The sequence below is a fragment of the Tamandua tetradactyla genome, chromosome 25, assembly GCF_023851605.1.
Source record: "Tamandua tetradactyla isolate mTamTet1 chromosome 25, mTamTet1.pri, whole genome shotgun sequence".
Lineage (NCBI taxonomy): Eukaryota > Metazoa > Chordata > Mammalia > Pilosa > Myrmecophagidae > Tamandua > Tamandua tetradactyla.
Window position 1 is genome coordinate 14,807,715 of NC_135351.1, and position 22,189 is coordinate 14,829,903.

At 41.1% G+C, this 22,189-nt stretch overlaps 1 protein-coding gene across 5 annotated transcripts in view; it reads right to left on the bottom strand.

Annotated features, from left to right (window-relative positions):
* Positions 1–12,845: 12,845 nt before the first annotated feature.
* Positions 12,846–22,189, bottom strand: part of ADTRP (androgen dependent TFPI regulating protein) — a 94,389-nt gene continuing 85,045 nt past the window's right edge. For all 5 annotated transcript variants that reach the window (XM_077143686.1, XM_077143685.1, XM_077143687.1 and 2 more), the window contains one exon: positions 12,846–14,705. In XM_077143686.1, the coding sequence (XP_076999801.1) occupies positions 14,671–14,705 (35 nt within the window). In that variant the 3' untranslated portion in view covers positions 12,846–14,670. The remainder of the gene's footprint in view (positions 14,706–22,189) is intronic.

The following is a 22,189-nucleotide window of genomic DNA, read 5'->3' on the forward strand; positions in this document are numbered from 1 at the left end:
CACTGCATAGCATACAATATAAAAAAATGAAATAAATACTTTATATAGTTATTAAAGTCTAAATTATAAAATCCCCAAATCCTCAGGTTATACTCTTTTAAGGCTTCCCATGTTGTATGCATTTGAGATTTTGGGATGCAGGTAAGAAAAATTAGTACTCCACGCACTTTTCTAATTGTTGTACATTTTCCAGAGTGTATAAAAACAGTTGACAAAGTTCTCACTTTTTTTTTTTTTTTTACATGGGCAAGCACCGGGAATCGAACCCAGGTCCTCTGGCATGGCAGGCAAGCGTTCTTGCCACTGAGCCACTGTGGCCCACCCCGAAGTTCTCACTTTGAAGGACATATAAGACTTAAAGGTCTCTTTTGCTTGATAAAAGCAAACTAAAACAGAAACAAGCCGCCGTGTTCATTAAAGAGGTCCCAGGGACCTCAGGGTCAGGGAGGGAAAGAGGGGACCATGAGAAGCGCACTCAGTGCTCTCAGCGTTGCTCTTGACAGGTTCACCTGCTAGGACTTTGAGGTGATAAAAAGTTTTGCGAACACTTGAGAGCCTATCTATTCATTTGGACTAGGTAAACCTGGGGCCATCCGGTCAGTCCACTTACGGCCAAGGGGCCTCTGGGACGCTTTATGCAGACTCTGCATTTTAAGGGAAAAGACTTTGGAGAGGACTTCCTCCACCTACCACATTAGCGTCTAGTCTCCAGAAGGAGGAAATGTGGTTTTCTCCTCTGACCCCTGAGAGACGAGCCCTGGTGAAAGCAGATGATCTCCTTTGGGCTGGGGGCAGCCAGAGAACGCGTGTTCTCTTTAGAACACAGGAAGGCGAAAGGAGAAAGCAGAGCTGGGCCGCTGCCTGATACTTTGCTGAATCATTTCCCCAGTACAACATCCTGAGGGCTTCATTTAAGTTCCAACACAGAGAAAAAGCCACCAGTGTATCTCAGTAGAAAAAGGCATTGCTTTAGTATGCTAAAACTGCCAAAATGCAATATAACAGACATGGGTTGGCTTTTAACAGTGGGAATTCATTAGTTTACAAGCTTATAGTCCTGAGGCTGTGAAAATGTCCAAACCCAGCATCCTCAAGATGATACCTTCTTCCTGAAGACAGCAGTCAAAAGGTCCCACACACAATTGGGTGGGTGACACCTCCTTGGAAACCACCTAATCAGAAAAGATCCTACCCATTGTAAGTCTGCACCCACAAGATAGGACTGAAAGAGCATGGCTTTTCTGGGGTACACAGCAGTTTCAAACCAGCACAGACCCCCTCACGTTGCCCATCTTTTTGTCTCTCTGGGCTGCCGTTGAAGTAGTTTGTTTTGATCTGTCTTCTATTTCTTCTCCCATTAGCTTTGTGTATTCTGCTGTCAGAATCATCAATTGAATTTTAAATTTATTTTTGTACTCTTCATTTCTAAACGTTCTTCTTGGTTCTTTCCCAAATCTACTAGGTTACCTTTTTATTATTTAAAACCTCCTGTTTGCTGTAGCTAGTTATAAGTTATTTTATAATTGGCGCGGGGCATTTCTGTACCTGGGGATTTTGAGGGTCTCTTTATAAAGTGTATGTTTGCTGCCCATTCTTACTCACCGTAACTGATTTTCATGTAGCTTGGCCCCACTGACCATGCACTACTCATTGTCCACCTAACATTATTTGTGGTGATTCCTGAGACCTGAGAGACGATGCTCTTTTCCAGATGGTTTTACATTTACCTCTGCCAGGCACTTTGGGACATGACCTTCCTGTAACCAATTTAAATTAAATGTGCGGCTTGAAGTTTTGAATCTTGGTTACAAATCCTCAGGAGGCTGGTTTCTGCTAGAACTCCTCAGGGACAAATTAGTTTTTCCCCCCTCTTCTTTGATTTATTCAGCATTAAGCCATTTCTATCTCGAAACTTTGTTGTGGGGGCTGGTTCTACTTCTGGTTTACCTCTACTCTGAGTATTACAGGCTAATGAAAGAGGGCATGGGTTCTCATAAAACCTCCCAACCTTGGTGGACCCTGAACTTTCACTTCACTCCTGGTCACTCTGTAAGAGTTTCAGATTTGTAACACAATTTTTCCGATCATTATGATTTTAGGGTCAAAGACTTTGGGGCTTTCCATGCCTCTCTAGGTTCTTGGAGCCTCCAGACCCCAGTCTGGTAATCCCTTATCATTTTGTCATCTCTTTTATGCTCTTAAGTAGATTAGAAAATCATTTTATCCCTATTTTACATATTTTAGCAGGGCGCTTGATTCAAATAGTCTACCCATAAGTATTGAAAGTGGAGGAAAAAGAATTTTGGGTATCCTTTCTTAATCTCTTTTTTTTCATAATTTCTAAGTAGTAATCCCCCAAACTGAAGAGAGAGAGAGAGAGAGAGAGAGAGAATCTTAAAATAAGACAAGTAGACAATCAACAAACAAGGAAAACTATTTGAAATTCATATTAAGAAACTCAAGTTCAAGAGAAAATTCTGGTTTTGTTAATGTATTAACAGCTCTACATTATTATCAATCACTGCATAATAAATTCCTGCCAAAACTTTTCTGCTTAAAACAACAAATATGTTATCTCACAGAGTTTCTGAGGGTCAGGAATCTGAGAGCAGCTTCACTGCATGTTTCTGGCCCAGGGTGTCTCATGAAGTTCTGGTGGTGAGATCAACCAGGGCTTCAGTCAGCCAAAGGCTTGCTTGGCCCATTCCTAAGATCATTCATGTTTCTGTTTATTGGGGTCTCAGTTCCTCACTGGCTTCTGACTGCAGGCCTCAATGCCACATTGGCTGTGGGCTGTGGGCCTCAGTTTCCACACCAATTGGGGGCTGGGCTATCACCATGTGTATCTCTGTAGGGCTGCTCGTCACGCGGCAGCTGGTTTCCCACAGAGGATGGGACCCAAGAGAGAGAACCACTAAGACAGAAGCTGAATGTTTTTATAGTCCAATCTTGGGTATGGTACACCATTACTCTGTTGTGTTTTCTTGATCACACTCACCAACCCTGGCATAGTGTACGAGGGGACTAGGCAAGGGTGCGAATGCCAGCAGGTGGCAGTTGTTGGGTGCCATGATGGCTACATGTTCAATAAGAATGGAAGGCAAACAAATAACAAGCCCAAATAGAAAAGTGGACAAAAGATACAAGAAAGCTTGGTCATAGAACAGAAAATGCATATATATAAATGCCTATTATGACATATCTCAAACATTTAAAAAAGGTGCTCAATCTCCCTCAACATAAAAAGAATGCAAATTAAAACTATATCTATATACCATTTGTATCCACAAGATTGGCAAAGATAAACAAAGTTATAGCCCACTGTATTGGTGATGGTTTGGGGAAATAAGACCTCATATTTTGTCATGAGAGTAGACATTAGTCAAACCTCTATGAAGAACAATCTGGCACTAATCATCGAAGTTAAGAATACGCATCTATTGATCCAACAATTCCACTTGTAGAAATTTATCCTATATATATTCTGACATATGTGTGAAGTGATGTCTGTATGAAAATATTTATCTCAGCATCAACTTGTAAATAGCAAAGGATTGGAAATGATCTGAATTTCCAACTGTAGGAAACTGATTAAATAAATTATGATAATGTACATATAACAGAATTCTATGCATCTTTTAAAAATAATGAAGCAGTTTTCTTTATACTGACTTGGAATTTTCTACAACATATACTAAAGACGTGAAAAACAAGGTGCAGAACGGCGTGTCATGATTTATGACAAGAAAATTTATGTATTTACTTGTACATGCATAGAATATCTCTGGAAACATACCCAAGAGAATGTGACTAGTAAATTGCTTTTGCATAAGGAAACTGGGTGGTGGGGGAAAGGTGTGTGAGAGAGACCTACCTTTTACAAGTTCATTATTGTATACTTTGAATTTTATTGTATATGCATGCATCAACTATTCAAAAATAATTTGAAACTATATACTTAAAGAATACATTGGAATAACCTGAAATGATGGTATACAAGGAGGAAAAGGTGACTGAATTTGCAAGTGGGAAAAGAAAGAGTCAGAATGATATTCAGGAGCATAGTCTGTTAGGAAAATTTACATATTTGATAAAATTATTGAATTTTATATTAAAAGCACATTTTAAAAAAGCCAAGTCTATTCTTTTCCATCATCTTCCATAACCTTCTTGCAATAGAGAGTATATCTTAAATGTCTTCTTCCGTTATAAATGCCTAGTAAATAGTTGTTAGAGGAATGCCTGAAAGTTACATTTCTAAAAATGCATTTCATCTTTTTGGAAGGTGGATTAAATATTTGCCCAAATGCAAAGTGTGAACAGCAAAGGAATTGAGAAGAAAATGTTTCATCATCTCTTTACTTGATGGTGAGGAGGCATGGCTGGAGGAGGAATGCAGATTATGGATGCTAACTGGAACAGGGCATTGGACCTTCAAAATACAAGATAATTTACTTTAATATCCCTAAGAAAAAGGATAAGTCAGTTTAACCACCAGAGGGCTCTCATAAACCCATTTAATGGTGGGCCTAGAACCATGCATGAGATAATGTGAAAATGCAGTTGTCAACCAGAAAGGAATACATACACACACACATAAATGTACATATATATCACCCTCTAACCTCTATTAAAATTATATTAACATGGTAAGTGCAGCATGCCAAGACATCTTATGATGAAACCCAGCAAATGTGCTTTAAATACTCCATCTCCAAACGTCAGGGAGGGCCTCCTTTGTTTTTTGTTAATTCCAAAACGAATTTATTTACGGCTAGTGACCTGTAATGCAAGGACTGCTGGGAAGCTATTCTCTTATGTTAGGTGGGAACAAGGAACAGCTAAGATGAGGCACTTCTCTTTGAAGTGGGGATATTTATTTGCTGGACTTTAGAGACTCAGAGAGAGAAAGGGTTCTAAAATTAGGGTTACTGGAATCTATAGCATTTACAATTTCTCATTGACTTCTCCCATTTTTATTTTGTTGGGTCCTGTCTAATAGCATTTTCTTTAAACTTCAAGTCAGAAAATGGTTGTTGGAACACGTGACTTGGGACCCTCCTGATTTTGTAAAATCATATAGATATTGTGTTAGTTTCTCTCCCATTGACATCTGCTGATTCCTGGCCTATGCTCTATAATTTAATACTAAATCTACCTGGTTCACAAAGGATGACCTGTAAATATTTTTCATTGGATTAATATAAGCTTTGAGTTAAGAGAGGAGAGTAGGAAATGGATGTTTACTGAGTGTCAGGCTAAGTGCTCTATGTCCATGATTACATTTCATTTCTATCCTGGGTTGCACTGGTATCCCCCTAAAAAAAATTTTAGTCGTCATTCTCAGTACCTCAGAATGTGATCTTATTTCAAAATGTGGACTTTGCAGATATACTCAATTTAAGATGAGGGCATGCTAATTAGGGTGGGTCCTAATCCAAGTTCATTGGGAAGAAGAGTTACAGACAAGAGGGGAGAGTGTCATGTGATAATAGAGGCAAAGATTGAAGTGCTGCAGCTATAAGCCAAGGAATACAAAGGATTGCCAGGAAACCATCAGAAGCTAGGAGGAAGCAAGGAAGGATTATCCCTTACAGGTTTCAAAGACAGCATGGGTCTACTGACATCTTGGTTTTGGACTTTTAGCTTCCAGAAATGGGAGAGAATAAATTTAGGTTGTTTTCAGTCATGCAGTTTGTGGATCTTCGTTATGGCTGCCCTTGAGAACTAAGATAACTCTTACAGTAACTCTAATGTAAGGTAGGTACTGCATCCCAAATTTACACATAAAGAAACCAAGCTCTGAAAGGTTGAATGAGTCACTCAAGATAGTAAAGGCTATTGCAATAGGAGTAACTGAATTTTGCCTGCCCGTATAGCCTGTGCTCTTTCATTTAACATTGCAACAGCCCCACCAAATGTGAACACTGGGCTTGGCATGGCACTTTTAAGGTGCCATGCTTCATGGCCCCTGTCATGTCTCCTGAGCATGGTCAACACAGGTGGGGGTAATGAATCTCCAGATCTGAGACTGGGCTGCTTCACTGTACACAGTATGTATTGTGCAAGCATGTTGAGCTTTTGCAACAGTGGGCCTTACATCCAGAAGACTATCAAGAAGACCTCTCCTATGGATTTGCCCTCACCCCATTCACCTGGTCAGCAATGCCAGAAGAGCGAGTGGTGGATGGCGAAACCTTTACCAGCTCATTCAGGAAGCCATGCCCAGAACCTTGGCCACATATGAAAATGCACCCAGCACAGGTCCGATAAAGTATATGGCCTATAGCCTGTCCTCTAAACTGAGCATCTGGGAATACCAAGTCCCCTTTCCATCACATATGGAACAGTTTCAAAAGTTAACTTTCAAAGTAGCATTCCTACATTTGGGTTTTCTTTCTGAAATCTGCTTGACTAAACAGGCCTCACTCGAGAAGGAGGGCAGAAAGACTGTTGTTAACCAGGAAGGACTGACAGATTATTGTTTCCTTGACTGAATGATGTGGGATTCAAGGAGTCTCTTGAATGAAGAGAGAAGAGAGAGTCTGGCACAAGGAAGCTGAGGTGCTACTTACAGAGGTCTATGAGTCACAGATTCTGGAAGGGGGTGAGTGAAAGAGGGGCTGGAGCAGGGCTGGATAGAATAGTATAGTGTTGAAATCATACCATATAAAACCTTTTCAGATTGGCTTCTTTCACTTAGCAATATGCATTTAAGCTTCCTCTCTGTCTTTTCATGGCTGGAGAGCTCGTCTCTCATTAGTCCTGTGCATTTTTTTTTTTCCCTTCAAGGTTCCCCTCAATGCCCATTTAACCCACTTTCTTGACTATTTAAACTACTAGGACTCAGGAAAGAGTGTGTTTCCACAATGATATGGCTTTCCCTGGGCCTGCATCCTTCCCACATTGTCTCAGAAGGCTTGAAATAAAAATATTTGGAGTTTGGCCCTTGAGGAGACAGAAGGAAGGTTGCTCTTCTAAATTTAATAGGAGGAAGGAAACAGAAGCAGGGTTTGGTAGAAGGATGATAGGAAGGGGGCAAGGGGCAGAGCCAGCCAGGCTGAGTTTTGGGGGCTCCATTACCCCCAGTTTGGTGGGTTTGGGAAAATCAGTCAACCTCACTGAACCTCAGATTCTTCATCCTTTAAACATTGGGATAATAATGTCCACTTTTCAGAGCTGGGGTGAGGATTAGATGAAAGGAGTAGCAAATGCCTGGCATGTCCCAGGTGCTTAATATCTGGTGCTCAGTTATTGGTGAGCACTTGAACTAAGAGAAGTGAGATAAGTTAAAAATCTGAATTTGACATCCAATGACTTCTGACCCACCATCCCTTCATTTGTAAAATGGGGGAAATATTAGCTATCTATTTGTGGATTATTGCAGATAATAACAGATGAATTTGTATCACAAGTGTAATGAATTTAGGAATGGTAAAATTTTACCTAAATGTTCATTCATTACTTAAATGCTGAGTAAACAGCCCAGATGGATAGTTTTCTGTGCTAGGCTTGATGGGACTTTCAAGGGTGGTTACACAAGGGGGTAAAATAAAATGTCAGAGGCCGAGTACAGGAGAGGACAAGGTACAAAAGAGTAAGACACATAAACACACTTATAACCAAAGAGCTTGGAGCTTCATTGGTTTTCATCCTTGGGGATCCCATGAGTTTTGCCTTCAACCCCTTCCTCAATAAATAACAATGGAACCAAGATTTACATGCAGATGGCATTTTTGTTAGGCCCGCTAGAATGAACAGGAAGATTTCCTTTGTCATTGGTAATAAAACCATGCAAGTAATTCCTGTCTTACAATCCTGGGTTCTAAAATGATTTCCAAGGAAGCCTGAGAGAAGTTGATCCATGAGTTGGAAGGACAGATTGCAAGTGGTTTTTCCTTTCCCTTCCTTTGAGGTTTTTGCAGAAATCCACATTGCCGAGTGGGGAAACTATGAGTGAATTGGTGGCAAACAGATCTCTTGGCCTCTTTCTCTTAGTTTGGTGATACATGAGGGCAATGAAAGTTTGTGATGGCAGGAAGGGTCTGGCAGAGGAAAATATTGGCAATGCCAGTGCAATCTTTTTCGCGATAAAGAGAATTTTATTTAACTACATGATTTTAAAAATTGGCAAAGTTGAGTTAATGCATATTCATAAAATGACAATGTAAATGCATTTTAGAATGTATTTAGGAAATTTTTCATTTGGAATAAAACACATCTAGATTGAGAGTTTTCAGAACAGCATATCAGATTTGCTGTAAGATAAGAGTCATGCTTGCTTTCCAATGCTATGCCATCTAACTTTATTATTTGCAACTTAGTAAAATTAAGTGTTGAGTGAAAGCAAATAACTAAAGTGTAATCAGGCCAGACTTAAACCTCAGTGGAAGGGTTTGTGGCAGGAGGAAGCATTCTCTCTCTTCTTCCTTTCAGCATCCCTGAGGAGCTAAGTCTAGCAGAGTCAGCTGCTAACAGGGTAAGGTGGAAAAACAAGACTTGATTCTGCTCAAGGGTGCTACAGAGAGAAGACGTGCAAATGTTTCACCTTAATGCAAATGGCCCCAGTGATAACCACCTTGTCTTTGCCCTCAGGCCTAGGCACATGTGAATGGCTGGGGCAACACACATAACAACCACTTTCTAAGTATTTGTTGAATGGATGAATGAATCCTACAGGATGGTGGTGCAAATAGTTCAACTTAATCCATCATTGGATTAATAAATCAAGTTAATGGGTCACAATAGATGTTAAATATGGAATACAATATGATAGAAAATAAAGGAGCCTATCAAATATATTAAAAATAAATATGATTTTATAAAATTTTATCCATATACACGCATATAGTATACATGTGTGCATGTACGTGTTTATACTGGGTCATGATGTAAAACATATCTCTGAAGGTATTAGGTAAGAAAGTTTAAAGCCATTGGTGTAGTGGAAACCATTGGGACATTTGAATTGGACAGATCTATCTGTCCAACGCCAGTGCCAACTTCAGACATTTGAATCTTACATCTGAGCATCAAATAGGTATTTAAAGCCAACTTTACATTATGCAGGGTGCTCGATATGAGGGGTACAATGGTGAGTAAGATGTACTCCTTGACCTCAAAGAAGAGAGCACAAACGCCCTTGATAAGTGAATCCTCAACACCTCAAGTTTTCCATGTCTGGCTGTTAAGATATCTGGGTACGATTGGATCAGGGGGAAGTTCAAATCTGACAACGGCTCTTCAGGACTGTAGGGAATCCTGGGCTCCTTTGCATTATTATTTTTTTTAACTCTGTCTCCTCTGTTCTTAAGAATTGTGATAACCCAACACTAATTTCTCTCCTCAGCCACAAAGCAGGGTTACACTTCTGCAGTGGCAGCCAGACAGACAATCAAGACTAGTGATGAAAGTGGCCTGTCAGTTATGCCTCCTCTCTCCATTCCTCCTAAGGCATACTTAAGAACTTAGGGGCACCATCAGCTGCCAAGATCATTGTTCAGCTCTATTTTGGGGTACTCTAACCATAGAGAGGCTCTCTGAGGGAGGACTGAGGGAGGAGAGATGAAATACAAATACAGTCACCTCTTGGCAACTCAAGCAGTAAAACAGGGCAAATTAAGCGAGGTTTGCCATTGGAGTCTGCAGTTGACCCTTCCTGCACCCTTCTCTTTTTTCACATGAAGCCATATTAAAACTTGTAGCCAAAGGTATTGAATATCCTTCACTTATGACTGAATGTGAATAAGTTTAAGTCAATAAGTTACTTCTCTCAGAAGTATTTAGGTGTTGAAATTGTCTCTCAGCGTAGAATGGGATGCTTTCTCCCTCTTGAAGGATTTCTTTCGTACGTTAGCAAGTTATCTGGGATGGCAGTAAGAGCAGAGTTCCCTGCCACGGCCTTTGTAGAATCACACCTGATTCTCCAGGTGTGACTTGAAGTCTCCAGGATAATGGCCTAAAGGAGTTGACGAGATCAGGCCTTCACGACAGTATAGTTTGCATTATCTGTAAGGACGGGGAGTGCTGGCACTTAGCATAAAACCAATTCTGATGTGAACAGACTTTGTCTTTGATGCACCCCCATTTCTCTCTTGAGGGCCGATCTCGCTGACTTGGTCAGTCCACTCTGTAGCATACACACTCAGCACTCCAGCTCACTCCTCTTTTTCTTTTCCTCTTCATTAAAATTTCATTTGTCCTGTTTCCCAGTCTGTCAATGTGCTTTCCATTACGGGGCCACAGGAAACTATATTTTGTTCACGTGATGTCGTTAGCAGGACTCTGAGATTTAGAATGGAGCCAGCTAACGAAATGGTGATTCTAAAGCTGGGACTCTCAGCTCCTGTGGAAGCCTAGGGAGGAAGATGTGTGGTGATGAAGACTATAAGATGAAGAAGCTCTAAGTTACTGTCAAGTCAGTCCATGGTGTTTTTAGTACTTTCTAGCGGTGTAGAGATAGGTCTTGTTGGGGATACAGAAAACAAGGCACGACCCGGGCCTCAAGGAGTTTGCAGTCAAGTAGGGTGGGATGGAGGTTCTTGGACCCATGGACTTGTACCCTCCCTTTTATATAATCTCATTTAATCATGGTTGGGATTGTCATCTGACATTATGGTTAGGAAACCAATTCTCAATTAAGTAAAACATTGTCCCCAAGTTCAATACAGGTAGTGAGTGTAGAGGCAAGGTTTGAACTCACATCTGGTCTAGTTCTGAAGCTTTTGTTCTTTCCAGCATTCCACTTCTGAAAACAGAAGCCAAGGGGGTACATATGAAGAAAGTGAGGGAATACTGCGTGGGACTGTGGCGACTGCTAAAAGAGTTTAGAGAAGAGGGTGAGCTGACGGCACTGGAGAGATGAGAGGAAGCTTTTCAGGAGAGCTGGCAATCTAGTTAGGTCTGAAGCCATGAAATCGCAGGAAGGGGGAAGATCTTTCCAGGTAGCATGAAAACAGGGTGAGTAATGACTCAGGGGTAAGAACAAAACTAGTGCATGCTAGAGGCAGAAAAAAAAAAAGAGGACATCTGATTAAAGACATGGAAGTTACTCCTTGTGAGCCACTTTCTCTCACCTCATCGTAGGTCCTTTGAGGGAGGAGAGCCAAAAGGATAGAGACTTCCTTCTAAAGAAGGGGACAGATGCTCAGCAAACCCAAGCCTTCCCACAGTGTTACCTGAAGCCATTGCCTGAGGAGAAGGAGGTGGAGGAAGTACAGGCCAGAGCTCCCCAAGGTGAAGGGCCTTTTCGAAGAAGTCCCCTGACATCTCTGCAGGTTGCAAGCTTCCGGGGAGGGAGGATGAAGGAGCCAGGTGGCCTTCTCTTCCCTTTTTGGAATCCTGGCCAGTTGCAATTTACATAACACAGCTTAATCCGTAGACACAGAGCCGCCAGGCAGGTTCTTTCTCTCCCCCCTCTTTTTTTCCTCTCCAAGACACAGAAACCTTGATTTTCTCCCTATACCACAAACCGGTGCTGTTAAATAATATTGGATAATTGCACCTGTCGTACTTTCCTTATTGTGCTGAGGAAAAATAATTGCTGGTTTTCTGCTTCGCCGTTTAGCTGTGACTCCGTCATTTGACGCGGAGCATGTCATTTTCTCCCATTTTAGACTGTGTACAGTCAAACTGTGTGAAAGGACTCACAGAGAGCGGCCCTGCGTGTGTGAGTGGGCGCGGGCCTCATTCAGCAGTGATTTCTAATTTATACAGCATTGAAAATCCACAGCTATAAATAAACAGTTCTGACTGGCTTTGCTGCCTACTCAAATGCTTTATTAAAAAAAAAAAAAAAAAAAGGCCCCACCAGCTCTGTGAGAAAGGAAAACAAGCCTGTCTGGCTATGGATTCTGGTTTCTGCGGCTTGGGCCTGGGAGGGGGGGAATGCCCAAACTTGGGGTGGGTTCAGTACTCAGCCTGGTGGCCTTCTCTGGGGCCCCAGCCCCTCCCCTTCCTCCCCCAACCCCCTCATGCTACCCACATGCGGGCACAATGTGCTTGGAGATTCCAGTATGTGAAACTGGCTTCCTGTTATGACAAGTATTGCAAGTGAGTAGGTGCAGAGGAGCTGAAAATAGTTTGAAAAATGTTATGACACCTTTGAAGGGAGGGGGGCTGGTTAATGTATTGCTTAGGCAAAAAAAGTCTCCCACTTAAATTCAAAATTCGTTTCCCATGTGAGATAATCCCCTCTGCCTATATGGGTGAGAGTTCCCACCAAATTGGGGTCCAATGACCACTTCTTTTCTCCAGCTTTGCAGATGTGGATGCTCTTTTTTTTTTTTTTTTTTGCATGGGCAGGCACCAGGAATCAAACCCGGGTCTCCACCATGGCAGGTGAGAATTCTGCCACTGAGCTACCATCACACCACTCCATATTTTTAATTTTTAAAAGACTTTTGGTTGACCAGTTACTGCTTTGCTCTGTATAAAGGAGAGAATGTGGGCTCAGGAAGCAATGCTCTGTGTGACCATTTCCTGCCTTTGAACCTAGGGATATCCTGGAGCCAGGTCGGACAGGATTCAGAGAACCAATTGATTGTGCATATCTCTTCCCAGTTCTGTGTTCAGCAATATCACATTGGTTAGCTTGAAAAAGGCCAGGGAGGGAGTATTTACACCACGGAAACGGGCAAACACCATAAATCAGGGCTTTAAAATTTCTTTTCCCAGAGAGCTGCTCATGAAACATTTACCAGCATACTGCAATCTGAAAATTTGCTCATTTGTAAAAGAAGGCCATAATGCATTTTCCAGTTAACTTATAAGGTTTTTGCAAGGATTGTATGAGAAAATGGAGGTGAAAGTGGTTGTAAATTACACAACACTATATGACTCATTGCTGGTATCATCCTTTGGTTTTTATTGTTATTTTATAACTAGTAAGGACCTAACCCAGCCCTGCATAGGCAGCAAATATTATACACCTTTGAAAGTATGTTTACTCAATGTTCATTATGGGTATTTTGTTGCTTATTCTTTCCTAAGCTACAGCAGTATTGAAGATGAATTTACGTGCTTGTATATATGCCGAATGGGAAATGGTTCTGAGGTGTTTCTGGTGTTAGAATAGATATTGCGTGTTCACCAGTCAGGCAGTAATCAAGATTTAATTTGGTCCTGTGGAATGAAGCCATTAATAGAAATCTGCAACCTCGTCCCAGCCAACAGCTTATTATGACTTGGAGAAATATGCATTTCAAGTCACCTCTGGGGTGTAGAAAATTTGGGTGGTCCCCTGTGATCTCCCCAGTTGGGAACTTTCCACCATGACAACTTCTTCTAGGCTCCTGTGGAGACTTAGGCAGTCATGAGGCAGCAGGTGTGGGGAAAAGAAGGTGGTGTCCCCAGCTCAATAAAAACAGGACTTGAGGCTCATAATTGTCTAATAGTAGAAAAGGAAAGGGGATTGAGTAAGTTTTTTGGTGCCTGTCCTAGGTTTACCTTGAGCTGCTTGCCCTTTGGGGGATATTCTTTCCTCTTCCTACCCCTTCAAGACTGCTCTTGGGATTCATTTTTACCTGGTTGCTTCTGTATGAGGATGTTAGGTTGGGAAGCCCAAATACAATTTACTCTGATGGCCACATTCCAACGTGGATAAGCCTGGTGACATTTTAGTAGACTTGAACATGAGTATTCACCACTAAATGTCTAACATTTGTATTCTTTAAGAAAATTGACTATGAATAAAGACCCTGGAAATCCACTAGGAAAAGCAAAGCAGAGTTCATCAATGTGCTGGTTGATCACAATGCAATTAGCTTTGTCAATCGTTGAACTAACTCAGCAAAAGTGCTTTGTACTCAAGCAATCTGTACTCAAGCAGTCTCAGCAGTCATAATCAGATCACTTCAAATCCAGAATATTCCCCAACTACAATGATGTATGACATTTATTTGGTGAATTAACTGTGGTTCAAGTGGAGGATATTTTTAAAAACATCACTTTGTTCAATGTCTATACCTGTCCCAAATACTTGTTCACAGGAAGGACATATTTCCCTATGTGTGTGTGTGTGTTTATATGTATCAAATTTTCTCATAGCTCCACTTAATTCACCATCATACCATGCAGATTACTTCAGCAGCAGCCTTCTCCCTATTTTTATCTAGATCTAGCTAGCTATCCATCAACTAGCTCACTAAAATCTTCAATTTTTAGAAAAGTTAGGAACATTAAAAAATGGCACTGGACTGGGAGTAAGAAGATCTGGGAGACTGAAGCTGTTAACTTTGTTCTAGCACTAACTCTTTGGCCTCATGCAAGAAACTTCTCATCTAGAGTCTTTGGTAACTTGTCCTCTGTAAGGAGAAGAATTTGGATAATACTAAATCCCTTTCTCTCTCTACACAGTCACTAACATCGAGTTTATGTGAGATTTTTTGGCCTTTGATCAGACTTTGACCACAGGCCATTCCCCACAGAGGTCAAACAAAGATAACAAATTCTGAGACAGCAGGATTTGTTTTCTGTGTGTCCTGTAAACCTTTCAAAACACCAAGAGTTCTCAAATTCAGCAACCCTTATAAACCTCTTATTAAACTTCAATAGCACCCTTGTCCTTTCTAATTCCTATGTTGTTCCGCCACCTCCCCCAACCAGAAAAAAAAAAAAAAAGATGGACTCTGATGTTTTCTTCTTTCTTAATTCTTGGAAAACGGCATATGGTCACTTCCTCTTCTTAAGTGGTTGCATCAGGCCACCTGTGCAAAGAAGAACAGAGAGAGCCCTTAGACTTCAAGCTTTCCCTCATGGGTCTTTTTGTGTGGTCGAGATTCACCCTGACTTGGGGCAGTGGCACTTTCCTCAAGGCAAGGTGATGTTCTTTAAGGGGTTCTGAGAAAAAAACATGACTACCACAATGGCAAAAAGCAACCTCTGCAGTTCTCCTGAGTGCCCTGCTCACAGTTAACTAGTTAACAGGTAATGCCCTTCGTCTTCTAGGAGCTGTGTATGACTGACATGAAGTACCCACTGCTATTGCTTCTGGTAAGTGTCTGCAGACTGTACACAGTTCCTTGAAAACCTCTGAGACTTTGCAGATGGGGGTAAAGAGACAACATTAGATTAGTGAGGAAATAGAAGAGTGGATATTCAACTAATTAGGGTCATTCTGTGACCTTTCACCAAATTAATTTATCAGCCCAGGTGGAAAAGTACTGGCATATTGATTAGTTTTTAAAAAGTTCATTATAGGGGCTTTATTATAGTAAATTATAGCATAGGATTTCTAGAATGACTTCCAGCCAGCCAACATGTTGGTACTACCATATTAAATGATCATAAATCTTTGCATAAGCTTTGAAATTTCTAAATTTTCATTAACTCAATATTCTTCCTGCCTGTTCCCAAATGCTGCCTATGCTAGTTTGAAAAATTTTCACAGTTCAACCTCTTAACGATTTCTGAAGTTAGAGCCCCAATCATTCTATTCAGTTATTCCCATGACAATCTCATGCTCCTAATTCCTTGCTTCCTGCCCCTCAAATCCTAGCCCTACCATCAATACTATCTAAAAGTGAACACTAAATATAATCCACTAGTTTTATTTTTATGTAACTCTCCTACTTAGAGGTCCTAGAGATGGGTGATTTGAATTATTTGTGTTCACAGCTAGATCAGAGTTTCCCGCATCCAAAACCAAGTAGCTATGTGGAGTGCTAAGAAACTCCCACCTGCTCACCAAAGTGCTAGAAAAGACTCCTTCCCCAAACATATCTGAGTGTGACGCCTCAAAAGCCATTTCATTCAGTAGAGACTTTCACAGTGTGACTACCTCAGAAGTCATCTTTTCCTTTTTTGCTTCTAGCAGAGAAGGTCCTCTCAGCTTGGATTCTCATGCAGCTGAGCAGTTTCTAGGCTTCTTTGAGCCTTGAGAAGTCATTTCTGATTATGTTGTTATAGTGTCAAATACATGACTGAAAGTTGAGGGACCTCTTAACTTGGCAACAAATCATATATTTTACCCAGATGAAATTAATAAAAATGAGTTTCAAACTCTGATTGGGTTATAGCATGTCTTGTTATAACTCTTTCCTTGATGGAGGGGAAGTTTTTCCCACTAGAAAGTGCGTAGCCAGCCACTATGGACTATGTCCTAAGCCCTGATTTATTTTCATCCTTTCTTTATCCTGTCAGATAGTACCAAGGGGTAGAGAGATTTCAGGCCAAATATTTATTGTTCGTCTCTTGAAAGACACCCAAATGTTTTCCGCTGGTATGGCAAAGAAGCCATTCTTTCAATCAACGTCACTAAGGACACCATATACAATTATACATTTTATTAGTCCAACAGTGTCAGCAAAGGATAAGTAAAAACATGCTATTCACAGAAATTTACACTTATGTATCTACAATCACAAAAACGACTGCTAGAGTTTGAACTGAAAATTTGAAGAACATTTGCCTAGTTTCAATGGGTTGGCTGGGAAATGTGTGAGAAGGCAGATGGTAGGGGAATATGAGGTGTTAGAGGAATGAGGTCTGAGCATTGAGGAGATAAGTCCACAGAGAAGAAACAGCGGGAAGGAGATGCTGTTGAGGGCTGGCTGGAGAACTCTTGTGAGGGAAGAGGCTTAGGAAAAGGAAGCAGCAATAATTAAGGGCAGACTTTCTTTGAGTTTAGGAAAGAGGAAATTAGGGCAAGAAAGGCATATATATATAAAGGCATATATATATATATGTTATTGACTAGATACTTTAGAAAGACCAAGGATCACTTCTTGATAAAGTTCTTATGTTATTAAATCAACAGGGATGTTATGCAAGAGAGATCCACTTTCTAATTTCTTCATGGTGTATTATGCAAGAGAGATCCACTTTCTAATTTCTTCATGGTGTATTAGTTAGGGTTCTCTAGAGAAACAGAATCAACAGGGAACACTCACAAATACAAAATCTATAAAAGTGTCTCACGTGACCGTGGGAAGGCAGAGTCCAAAATCCGCAGGGCAGGCTGCGAAGCCAATGACTCTGATGGAGATCCTGGATGAACTCCACAAGAGAGGCTTGCAAGCCGAAGCAGGAATAGCGCCTGCCTCTTCTGAATCCTCCTTAAAAGGCTTCCCGTGATTAGATTAAGCATCACTCATTCCAGAAGACACTCCCCTTTGGCTGATTACAAATGGAATCAGCTGTGGATGCAGCTGACATGATCATGATCTAATTCTATGAAATGTCATAATGGCAACAGACCAGGCCAGCACTTGCCCAATCAGACAAACAGGTACAACAACTTGGCCAAGTTGACACATGAACCTGACCATGACAATGGATAAAACCAAAGGAGTTTAACTAGCTAGGCTCTAAGCTTTTCCTAACAATAAAATCTCTCTCAAAAAAAAAAAAAAAATCTGGTCTTCAGCAAAGAGTACCAAAGAAAGGTTTTAAAGCCATTCTGACCAAGGGACCATAATAAGATCACTTGGTCAGACTGCAATTTCCAATTTATAACCTGGTCCTTAGGAGAAAAAGGATCTGTGGATCTTGGACCCTGACAAAGGATAACCTGTCCCCTGGCATGTGTTCCTCCCGAATGTAGGAAGAAGGTCATCGGTAAGCTGACTATCTCTCAGTCCACTGCCACCATATATCAGAGGCCCTGCCATTTTAGCCTGGAGGCACTTAGCAGTCCCTTTCTCTACCTGATATCTCTTGTGGTTTTGGTTTCTCTTCCTGAGGAACTTGTGACCTGGTCTCAGCATCCTTATGCCCTAGCAGCAGTGAGAAAAAACAAATAGGGGTGTGTGTATGCGTGTGTGTGTGTGTGTGGAAATTAAGCAGATAAGTGTCAGAGAAGGAGGCCTAGGATGAGATTTTCTTAGAGCCCCTTTCTCCCAGTCATGGTGGAAGACAATCTGTCCAGGGCACAGAGAGATGCTCAGACCAGTTAGCAAGCTTACAGTGACCTACTAGATACGGCATCCTCCTGTCAGCTTCTATCATTGTTTGGAATTAATGTTCCTACATACCTTCCCCCCAAAGTAGAAATGGAATGTTTCTTGGTGGGTGATGGTCCCAATAACTAACTCAGCCCTTTTCCAGTACACTGTCCTATCAAACATAAAAGCCAGTATGGGGTGAAAAGTACAAGTTAAGCAGCGGGGCCCCCTGGAACTTCTTGAGAGCTTTTAGAACAAGAACATCTTCCTGAAGGCTTGCAAGACCTTCCTGAGGATTACAACCACATTTGCCTCCTCGCTACATGGGGCCAGTTGCCTGCATCTATGAACCCTGAGCAGGACCTAATCACACCCATTCCAACTTTACTTTTGGTTCCTATTACCATTTCTTATGATTATCCTTCATGCTGTCCTCTTCATTTTCACTCACTGACAATCACAGATGAGAAGGGACAGAGGGAGTCGGTACTCAGCAACTATGGCCATTAACACTCCAGCAGCCTTGAGGACACTGCTTTGGGCAAGGATGCTCATAGCTGTCTTTACCTAAATTGGGTTGAGTCCAGGCATATAAAGCCTTGTCCTTGGACCAGCATCATCAGTATGTTCAAAGCATTTGTAACAAGGGCAAAAACTCGGGCTGCACCCTACACTTACTGAATTGGAACCTGCATTTTAACAAGATCCCCTGGTGATTTAGAAGGCCCATTAAAGTTCTATAACAGTGGTTCTTGAACCTAACTGAAAATTTTAAAAACCTGGAAAATTCTGAAAACTACCACTGCCAATGTTCCATCTCCAGAGATACATATCTCATTGGTCTGAGGTGGGGCCTGAGAATTAGTATTTTTACAACTACCTTAGTGGTTCTGTAGTGTGCAGCCAAGGTCAAGAACCATTGCTGGAGAGATCATATTGCCTGTATCTTCATTGATAAAAACCACTGTTGACTGCTCAGAGCAGGATTTGGTGGTTCCCAATCCTTAACACTGTGCTTCAGGATTTTGGAAGTAGAGATTTTGACTTATTCCTGTCTCTGATTAGCTTTTTTGAGAGGCAGTGGAGGGGGTTGATTAAGAAAAAGTCTCTGAAGTCTCTGGTACCAAGGTTGAACCCAAGCAGTCTCGCACCAGTGGTTTTCTCTTAATCACTCCCCTCTATCACTCCCCTCCACTGCCTCTCTAAAGCTGTTTTAAGTTTCTGCTCTCATCCAAAGGGGCTCAGGCTATGAAAGGGAATGAGAAAGTTAGGGAGAGCCATGGATCTGGAAAGAACAGATGCAATCTATATGCTTCCATAGCTCCAGAACATGAGGTCTGGTGAGGCACTCAGAGGTAGGAGAAACCAACAATTTACTGTTCAAGCCTGGACAAGTTTATCCAGGACAAAGGCTCCAAGATGGACACTGGGGCAGCAGGAATAAAACAGTACTGTCCTGGGCAAGTTGGGATGTGGGGTCACCCTACTTATAAGTCATCCTTTCACTGAGGATGCAAAGGGTAGGAATTGATGTGTAACCCATGCTATGGGTTACATGGTCAGTTACATACCTGTGCTTTCCTGATACCTATTCCAGTGTTTTTCCCTGTGTTCCATATTGCCTGTCCTAGACAGGCATATGTCCTTTGACAATTCACCAACAAGTTTATTATAGCATCCCTGCCCTACACTTCTTAAATCCCCTGTTCAACACTCTACTATCCAACCATTGGAGTCACTCCTTGTCCAGTGTCTCCAGGACCCTGGAAAAAAGTCCCTTCTCGTTCCCAGGGAGGAAGAGCTCTTAAATACCCTTCCTGTCTCTACTGATTGATCCACTGGGTAAGCTAATGGAAATGGGAAATTCAAAGATGGATAAGACACAGTTCTACCCCTCAAGAAACTGAGTCTAATGTAAAAAATTCCTAAAGCAGTAATGATAAAACGGTAAGTTCGGTAATTGGGAGGGATACTGAAAGCTCCGGAACATGTAAGAAGGACTTCTAATCCAACCTCTTCAGAGAAGTAAGTCTTCCTGGAAGAGGTGAGGGCCTCATTTGAGCTGAAATGGGTAAGTCAGTGTGAGCCAAGCAAAGACTTGGGTATCTGAGAGACAGAAATTCACAAAGATGAGAAGCAACTTCAATGTGTAAGGAAGATGAATTGTGGTGTCGCTGGGGCACAAATTTAGAAGAGCAAGAGCTCATGTAGGGACAGGGTCACAAAGAGCCTGTTTGTCATTGTTAGGGCTGGAGCATTCATCTGTAATTAGGGAAAACCTTAAAGTACTTTAAGCAAAATGGGGATATGGTAAAATGTTTTCACATAGTCACTCCATCTAGTTTTAAGCAACTAAGAGGTGTTTGCTGCCATTACAATTTTAAAGGATCTAATTTTTCTTTAAATTTTCTTATCCAACCATTCATCATTATTTAAGATCTCTTCAGTATTTAATACACTTATGACCATATTGTGGTGCTATATAGAACTTTATGCCCATTCCATTCTTAAAGAGAAAGAGAGAGACACACACACAGTCATTTTCAGTATTCTCTATCACTCACATGAACGTTCTCACACAACGTGCACCATGTAAATGAAGATCCATATGTTGATATTGACCTATTTGCTCATTGGGATCCGATTGTAGGGAAAAAACAGATATCGCGCTTAAACAATGGTGCTTGTGAAATAGTGCCTTGTGTTGAAAATTGTGATTTCAATGATAATAAATGTGAATATTTTATTTTTTAACTCAATGGTAGTGTCATGGTCAAGTTCATGTGTCAACTTGGCCAAGTGATGGTACCTGTCTGGTTGGGCAAGCTCTGGCCTATCTGTTGCAATGAGGACATTTCATAGAATTAAATCATGATCATGTCAGCTGCATCCACAGCTGATTCTGTTTGTCATCAGCCAAGGGGAATCTCTTCTGCAATGAGTGATGCTTAATCTAATCACTGGAAGCCTTTTAAGGAGGATTCAGAAGAGACAGGCTCTCTTCCTCCTTTGGCCAGCGAGCCTCTCCTGTGGAGTTCATGCAGACCCTCTATCGGAATTGTCAGCTTTACAGCCTGCCCTGTGGATTTTCAACTGTGCATTCCCATGGTTACATGAGACAATTTATAAATCTTATATTTGCGAGTGTTTCCTCTTGTTTCTCTAGAGAACCCTAACTAATACAGGTGGTTTAAAATTCAGTGTAGGGTACTAATTTAAAAATTAACCATTAATGAACTCAATACGGTTCATTTAAAAAGTTGTTTTTTAAGCACTGAATAATCAAACTTTTCTCTGTATTTCTTATATAGCTGAATTTCAAATGGAATAGTTACTTTTTTTTTTTTTTTTTAATGTAGATTTGGGGAAAGCATTTGTGGTGGTTTGGTACTATGTATGCCAGAAAAACATGTTCTTAGACTTGTTCCATTCTTATGGGTGTGAACTCTTGTAAACAAGACCTTTTGATAAGGTTACTTCAATTAAAACATGGCTCAGTTGAATCAAGGCAGGTCTTAATCTTATTACTAAGGGCCCTATAGGGAAGGTTACAGAGAATGAGAATGTCAGAGGGAGGAGCCAGAAGCTGAAAGTCAGCAGAACCTGGAAGAGAAGGGAGAGGCCACCATGTCAATTGTCATGTGACAGAGGAACCAAAGACTAAGGATCACCAACAGTCAGCCCCAGAACGCTAGCTTTTGGGAAGAAAGCAACACTGTGATGACACCTTATTATGACCTCTCTTAGGCTCAAAACTGTGAACCAATAAATTCCCACTGTTTAAGGCATGGTATTTGCTTTAGCAAGGAGGAAACTAAAACAGCTTTAAGATCTTTAACCAGAACTTCAAGAAGCACATACTAGTTAGACTCCAGCTCTGAACTGTCAACACATTTTTCTGGACTATTTTCTATGCTTTGGAATCCTGATTCTGGAAGTAATTTTTAGTATTCCATTTATTAGGATTTACTTTCAAAAAGGATATTGGCTTTTTCAACCAGCTAAATTCTCCGAGAGTGGAAAAATGTAAAACTTCTAATGGTATGCTTATTTCTCCAGGGTCTCAGGTTCTTCTCAGAAATAAACACTCTGGTACTGAACCTTCTGAAACTGTCACTTTTTTTCATATAAGGGCTTATGTTTTCACACTAGTTCGTAGATTGGGTGGAATATGCCATTTTTATTTTGATAGAACAGAATGGCTCGTGGGCGTGTGATGTCGGGACTGTATGTGATGTCGGGGGCTATATGTGACTCCTTGCCTTCCTTATGCACAAAATCAGGGTAGAGTTCCCATATTCTTCCCT